The sequence below is a fragment of the Antechinus flavipes genome, chromosome 3 (assembly GCF_016432865.1).
Source record: "Antechinus flavipes isolate AdamAnt ecotype Samford, QLD, Australia chromosome 3, AdamAnt_v2, whole genome shotgun sequence".
In the NCBI taxonomy this organism is placed as follows: domain Eukaryota; kingdom Metazoa; phylum Chordata; class Mammalia; order Dasyuromorphia; family Dasyuridae; genus Antechinus; species Antechinus flavipes.
Genome location: NC_067400.1, coordinates 456,892,062 through 456,899,863, shown reverse-complemented (window position 1 = coordinate 456,899,863; position 7,802 = coordinate 456,892,062). Strand labels below are relative to the sequence as shown.

General features: G+C 47.2%; 1 protein-coding gene across 1 annotated transcript; it reads right to left on the bottom strand.

Moving 5' to 3' along the window:
• Positions 1–307: 307 nt before the first annotated feature.
• CDX2 (caudal type homeobox 2) lies at positions 308–7,752 on the bottom strand. Its single transcript, XM_051986531.1, has 3 exons — positions 6,901–7,752; positions 2,979–3,124; positions 308–2,009 (listed from the first exon to the last, which is right to left on the bottom strand). Exons 1-3 carry the CDS (start codon positions 7,412–7,414, stop codon positions 1,770–1,772), a joined length of 900 nt encoding a protein of 299 aa, XP_051842491.1. The 5' UTR covers positions 7,415–7,752; the 3' UTR covers positions 308–1,769.
• Between the last annotated feature and the right edge of the window lie 50 nt (positions 7,753–7,802).

Below are 7,802 nucleotides of genomic sequence, written 5' to 3'. Positions count from 1 at the left end.
ATCCAGACGGGAATGCAGTTCCCAGTCTCCCCACCCTGGAGGTGAAGCGCTGGGTTGTTGCTACGGGCCACACCAGGCACCCTCGGTCAACCCTTCACCCACATCTGGCGCTTATTTCTGCAAAGGACTGAACGTCTTGAGGCGCAGAAGGGAAAACCCGGAAAATAAACGGGGATTATTAAAGGTCTTTCCGATGCATACCTTTTAATTCACCGGAGAGAGGGAGGAAAGGAACATAAAAGGGACGGGATAGAAAAGAGGGAAAACTTTAGAGAATTGAAACTAGCAGCAAGACTGATGACTACGATTTGTGGGAAACTTTATGTATTTAGCAGGATAAAGGTGAAAAATTTGCATTTCAGTCGATGTTTTTCTTTCAGATAACTGGTTTGTAAAAGACCTGCTGGGAAGGGACACGGGTGGTCGCCGATAAAAGGACCTGCCGAGTGAACTAGGCAGTTGGTTAAGTTTGAGGTCCGCCCAGGTTGGGTCCCTTTCCTCGGGCAGGGGTGGCCCCAGATAGCTCCAAAGATCTGGGACTGAGAAGCTGATAATTTAAATGCATTTTGCCCCAAGACTCTGGGTTAAAACAAATTCCGTGGGTGGGGGGAAGGCTATGCATGGCAGTGAGGGCACAGGATCCGCTCCCTAAAGCGGACCCTCCAGGAAAAAGTGAGACCAGTCATTTAATCCCTCTGATTCTTTCAGCTTTAGCTCCTGACTGGAGTGAAGATGTTTAATTTTTTTTTAAAGATAACTCCAGATAAAATCTTAGGCAGATAAATAGGAGTCTGAAGTCTGGCAAGCTCATTTATCTTCCCCCCCCCCCTTTTTTTTTCTTTTTTAAGAAAATATTCAAATGTGTTTCAGAGTTCTTTCCTTTTCTCCATTCCCCTCTCCCCCAATTCTCTTCTACCATATCACTTCTTTTCCCCCTCTTCAATCCAGAATACTTTAGAATATTGTGATAGGGCTCCCATGTGTGAAAGACCAGCAACTCCAGAGCAGTAATAACAACAAAGAAATCTCTAGGCCAGCATCAAGTTTGTGAAAACGACAGGAAACCCAGGTTGGCTCTGGCATTTATGACACCAAATATACATTCAGGCTTGGGAGGTTAGGGTGACAGGCTTTCTAAACAATGTCCAATTCTCCAAGCTGTGCTTTCTCCCAAGTCTGGAGCCACAGTACCCCCTGAGAAGTGTCCCTCCCTGTGTTGGTTTAAGGAGAGAATGAGGAGGAAAGAGACACCAATCACTTTGGGTTCAGCTAACTCTAAAGTACAGTTTTTTGTCTTTCTCTACTCTGACTTCTAAGTCCAAATCTTCTGACCCAGGACAAATGGGCCTCTTTGTAATTGGAGGGAGTGAGAGAAGTCATGAATGGCACCAAACACTTTCTGTCCACTGGATCTGCTCAGTTTCCTGTTGGGAGTGAAGCCTTTAGATGTTGGCAGCTGAAGGTGCTAAGAAGCAGAGAGAAAAGGCCAAAAGCAATGCCTATTCAGCTTCACCAACACCATGAAGTCCTGGAAGCTTTTGCTTCCCCAGAATGGAAGGAATCTTGAAAAGTCAGATATCAGAGGCTAACTTCTATGGGATTTCCCCAGTCCATGTATCCTGGGTCCCCTTTTCCCCTAGGAGGACAGACAGGTGGGTGTCACGATGGAGATGGTACTAATTTAGGGTAGAAGCTAGTCCTTCCCAGTACCTTTCCTCATACCCAACCTGGAACCACTCCAGTCTTGTGGCTGTCTCAGCAATCATGGGTCACTGTGTGATGGTGGGGGCCAACACCCCTCCAGCAGGCCCAAGAACTCCAGGAACAGACCCTGGAGCTGAGCCTTGCAGGGAGGCTACTGGACTTAGTGGCTCTGGGCCACTTCTCAAAGCACCAGGTTGGGGTTGTGACTGAGGTGGAGGTGGTTGCTGCTGCTGCTGCTGCTGCTGCAATTTCTTCTTGTTAATTTTCCTTTCCTTGGCTCTTCGATTTTGAAACCAAATTTTAACCTAAAAATGGGGAAGGAGGGATGGAGAAGGGAAAGAAAAATGAGAAAGGCAAAGTTAGAATGAGAGAACCACAGCGGGATCCACAAAGCTTCTATCTCCCAAGCACGTCCCCACTACCTAAAGTGAAGTAAGATTCTGTATCCTCAGAAGATTTTTCCATTCTCAACAGTTTCCTACAAGTGTTTCTAATCCCAATTGAATCACAATTAAAAGGGCTTCTCCTTTCCCAGACTCTTCTCATACTTCCCTCTCTTTCTACTAAAGCTAACTTTTTTTTTTCCAAAATTTTTTGCCAGAAATGCTTCAAAACTGGGAAAGGCATAAGATTTGTGCCTACCAAAGGACCAAAACAGCCTGTGGGTGCTATACACTATGGAAATCTTATGGAATGTGGGTTTGAGATTCCAAATGTGACTTTTTGGCAACCAAATAAGGCTGACTTTTTGGTATCTATACATAGTGGTTTCTTGTTTTAAGCTTCAGTCTTTTACTAGATTGTAAGCATCTGGAGGATAGGGACTATCTTACACTTCTTTGTAATTTTCCATCTGTTTCTAACAATGCTGAGTATGTATGTGTGTGTGTATATATATATATACATACACATATATACACACACATACATATACAATTGAATATATATGCCCATAGACATACATAGATACATATTATACACACATGTACATATGTTTACAGCATGTTCTCAGTAAATTCTGATTTGAATTCCTGATAAAATTGAGAACCTTCCTTCTCACACTCCCTTCACACACAAAAACATGTGATCAATACAAAAGAAAAGGAAGGTGGGGGTAGGGAGGGGTGGAGCAAGAAATACAAAGGCAGAAGGAAACTTTGATCTTCTACCCTTTCCCATCCTGCTAGTCCCACCTACTTCACTGGGACCCCCAGAACTTGACTTTCTTCTCCTCAGGGCTTTACCATCACTTCCACTATGAGAAGGGTACACACCTGTCTTTCAGATAGTCCCAATGTGGCAGCCAGCTCTGCTTTCCTCCTGATGGTGATGTACCGACTATAGTGAAACTCTTTCTCCAGCTCCAATCGCTGGTGGTCAGTGTACACGACTCGGTATTTGTCTTTCGTCCTGGTTTTAACTGCAAAGGAAGGAGAAGTCAGGACAGGAAAACTAGGCTAGAGCCCATCAGTCAAAGTATAATGACAAATCTCTTTAACCAAGAGGCTATTTTTCTTCCTCAACCGATGCGTGGGGCCACTTGAATAAACTTAGCAGAATCTGACAAGGTGGCAGGAGAAGGCCTGAGGAGATCTAATTCACCAAAACTACTCATATACAAAGGAAAAAGAATTCCATGCTTTATGGGGTCAGGGAAAGGGGGAGCTCAGTAATGTCAAGATTTTTACAAAGGAGGAAAAAATGAAATAAAAACAAATTTTAGGAAACGTCACAATTAATAACTCCACTACAGAATTCAAGAAAAGAGCTCCTACTAGGTTCGGTGAAGCTGGGGTTGCAAGGCTATTAGTGGAGTTGGAGTTGGTTTTGCTTTTATTGAGGTTGCCTACTTTAATAATAGAGAGGTTCCTGCACATCGAGAAAGGAAACAGCTCCTTAGTATACCTTCATGAAGACTCCACTCTTAGAACTGACCCCTATGAGCTGAAAAACATTCTAATGCTCTAATATTCGGCCTGACTTTTCTGAAACGAATAATCTTATAGCAAGTAAAACCAGGTGTTTTGATACAAAAATTCCCAAAGGGACATTTTAAACCTAAGCAGATATATTTTTGGCCCAGTTTATCCCCTCTACCCTTTTCTTTCTTTCTGCTGAAAATCCAGTTATCCCGAAAGGCGATCTATGCTTATTGGCCTGAGTCAACATATTTAATCTCAGAATGATTGTTTTCCTTAAGGGCCATGACAAATAGAGAGGATGATGATACTGAAATAGTTGTTCCAAACCAGCCCTCTCTCGATTTCTGCCTTATCCCCTTAGCAGATGTCATCTGTCCCACTTGCCCCACAGCTCAAGACTTTTCTCCTAGATCCGTTCCTTGAGGAACAGGTTCCGTAGCTCTAGCAGTCCAGTCCTCTAGGAAGATCTAAGCGGTCCCCAGATCTGCCTGTAGGTGTTTAATGACCTGGAGGCTGACTTTGTTCAGGTAAAATCCTTTGCAAACCACAACAAAAGCGTCCCGGGAAGATACAGGATTGATCAGAGGGAGCTCCGCGGGCCGCAGAAAGGAGAACACCAGCACAAACAATGCAGAACAGGGCGATCTTATCAAAGAAAAGCCTTTTCAATGCCTTAATAACAACAGCATTCTGTTTGAATTACCACTACTGAACAAATGGCGGCGGGAGCTTTCATCCCCCACCCCCACCGTGTATATTAACATAAACACGAGTTCTGGAGGCCGCATGTGAATAGACTACACCATCCACCCGCACCTTCAGAAGGCAGGAAAACAGGGCTCGGGAACCCCGAGAAACCTAAAACCTGGAAGCACGCCCATTTGCTTTGACAGCTAGAAGGACCAATTCTCTCCCCGGGAGCTCATGTGTTTGGCTACTCCGGGAACCAAAGACCTTCCCCTTTAGAGACTCAGTTCCAAGTCTGGGAAAGCATCGATTGATTTACGCAAACTGCAGCCGACTGTGTCCCTAGCTTTTCTTCCCTATTTCTCCCCATTTTCCCCTTCCCTTCACAGAGCGTTCGTATTCAACGCAGCCTCTCATTCCCTGAGAACCAGGGTGGGAAGATTAGGGGGAGGAGGAGGTCGAGAGGTTGAGATGGACATGTCAGAATTCATTATTGACTGCGAAAAGTCACCACCCTTTTTCCGGACAGTAAAAGGGACAATGGTAAAGCTGGGAAGGTGTATATCAAAGCAAAGCCGGCAACCAGCCCCCTCCCCCGCGTTTTGACAGATGAAGCTCAGCAGAAGAGCGGGCCACAGAACTAGCAGGCTAGGGGCTCCGGGGACATTAACATCACAAGGGAGGGAAGGCGCCGGGCGGTGTCCTTGCCACCTCAACGCGGGACATCACAGTATTCTCCTCCAGTGTCCCTGGGCAGCTCCAGCTCCCGCGGTTTTCCTTCTCCACCCCTACTCCCCACCCTCAATCTCCTCAGGATATACAAGGAGATGGTCTTCTACTCCGTAAAGTTCTCATCTCAATCAAGTTTTGGTCTTCTCACCTTTGGGATTCTAAAAGAGGTGGTCAAATAGGAAACGTAGTGTTTCCATAGAGGTAATCACTTTGGGTTCTAGGTCTCCCGCGTGAACGGAGTTCGGTTTTACAACTAGTTTTCCCAATCTAGGTTTTAAGGAAAGTGTTTTGTTCGCCGAGGTGTGTGTCCGTCCAATGACTCAGAAACCAATGTCCGGTGACAGCTTCCAATGATTTATATGGCAGTAATTGGTTATAAAAATCTAAATGGCTGCTACTTTGATTACAGGTGAGAAGAGGAAGAGGAATGGGGCTCCGAAGAAAATATTTCAAGAAAGGTCATTGAGTTTCCCTCCCACACTCTTATCCCTCTTCCCCTCCCAAAACCAATACCCATGAATCTCCAAAGAACAAACGCTGGAGAAAGGAGTAATTGGCAATAGTTACTTCTGCCCGGCACCACCCAACCAGAAGACTCCATCCCTCTCTCTTACATGAGAAGTGAAAGCCTGGCCACTTCACTACAACTTCATCGCTTCCCCTTCCCCCACCAGCACCTCAGAACAAAGGTTCAAAGAACAGGACAAGCTGAATTCTCCACACACACACACACACACACACCCCACCTCCTTGCTCCTCTGGACCTTACCCGAGCCAGGGTGGGGCTCTCAGTCAGAAGCTACAGAGCAGAGTCCCCCTACTTCCCTCACATACTGGAGGCTTAACTCCTAGCCTTGAACCCACAAGGCTCAGTATTCTCTCCACCTCACACCCCCAATCATAGTATCAATTATTCTACATTCTCGGGAACGTGAGAAGGGATTCAAATTCAATTTGGAACCAAAGGTCTTGCATCCATATCCCAGTTGCGACATTTACTACTTGTTTGATCTTGGGCGAGTCACATAACTAACTACCTCTCTTGGTCCGAGTCGCTGCAAGTGTAAAACGAGGCAGGCAGTTGGATCAAATGACTTTTAAGGTCTCTACCCGCTTTAATTCTATGGTTTTATGACCATCCTGGGCTAGATACCGCCTCTGATTGTAAATTTGGACCTAAAAAGACTGAGAACATCCTATGCCTGGACCTTGGGAGACTTCAGTGTTTTTCGTTTATTTTCTCGGTCTTTTATAGAGTCAGAAAATCAGGGGGAATTATTTGGATTTGCAGCTTTCCCTTAGGTTCAGGTCCATGCTCTGGGAGAATATGGTTGTGGAGAAAGGAAGGGGCGAAAGGATACAGACTCTAAGGAATCGAAAAAACAATAGCGGGAAAGAGTTCCTGGACAATTCTATATTTAACTCAGACATTCAGAATTCATCCTAGCTTTACCTGTAGACGCCTCTCCTCCAAGTCAGAAAAGAGGAAGCCGAACACTGGACTACCAAATCGGGGGGAGGGGGAGGAAGCGGGGGGGATGGTTCCTCTCCCTAATTATTCTTTACTTTGATCCCTGGATTTTTCCGACACGTTTTCAGTATGCCACAGGTAAAATTATTACACTAAAGTTACTTCCCGGTCTCAGGACTAGAAGACCCAGGATTTGTTCCCAGTTTCCATCTCTCCCCCAAATCTTCGGGGTTTGAGATTTTATAGACGCTTCTCAGCGCTTCAGCCTTGCAGGCTCCCGGAGCTCTGGAGCTTACACCCTGAAGCCGGACTTCCTGAAGATTTTGCCCCCCTCTCCACTTTCAGAGGTCCTGTACCCCTAGCCCCGCTCAATTTGCAGCTTACCCTGGCCGCCCAGGGAGGGCTGCGTCGGTTTCCGCATCCACTCACACAGGTTGCGCCGCTGACCGCCAGGAGAGAGCTGTTCAGCGGCAGTGGCCACCGGCGGCCCGGAGTTGAGTGTCTGCAGTAGCCCCGAGGCGCAGGAGGGTGCAGTGCCTGGATGGTGAGGGTGGTGATGCGGGTGGTGATGAGAGTGATAATCGGCCGGACTGCTGTATCCCATAGCTGCTGCAGGGGAACCCCCATTGAGACCGTGCGCCACTGAATTGGCTGTAGCGGTGGCTCCGGGAGCATAGCCATTCCAGTCCTCCCGGAGAGGAGCGCCGTAAGGAGAGGGCCAAGAGGGACCCGGGGACTGGGCGCTGTCCAAGTTCGCAGCCGCCACGTGGTAACCTCCGTAGTCCGGGTACTGCGGGGGGCTGACGAAGTTCTGCGGCGCCAAATTGAGCCCGCCAGAATGGCGCACGGAGCTGGGGTACATGCTCATGTCCTTATCCAATAGGTAGCTCACGTACATGGTGGCAGGAACTCCAGAGCAGATCTCACCATGCTGCCTGGGTGGGGATGCTAGAGGTTGGGAGTGGGGAGGGAAGGGAAGGGAAAAGGGAGTGGGAAAGGGAAAGGGTGGAGTAGGGGGGGGGTAGTTGGTCGTGCCTGAGCCACGCTCAGCTCTTCCTTGAGTTTCTCTTCTGCGAAGTGGAAGAAACTTGGCTGCCGAGGAGGAGAAGTTCCTGCGACTAGCAAGTCGAGTTTCCGAGCAGAAGCACTTACGTGATTAACGAGTGTTTACAAGACTCTATTAGTAATGGCACAGACACCAATGGCAGGAGACGTCGAGGCGCAGAGCGCATATAGCATTCTACCCCCCTAAACAAGATTTGCATTTAAAAAGATAAGGAGGGAGC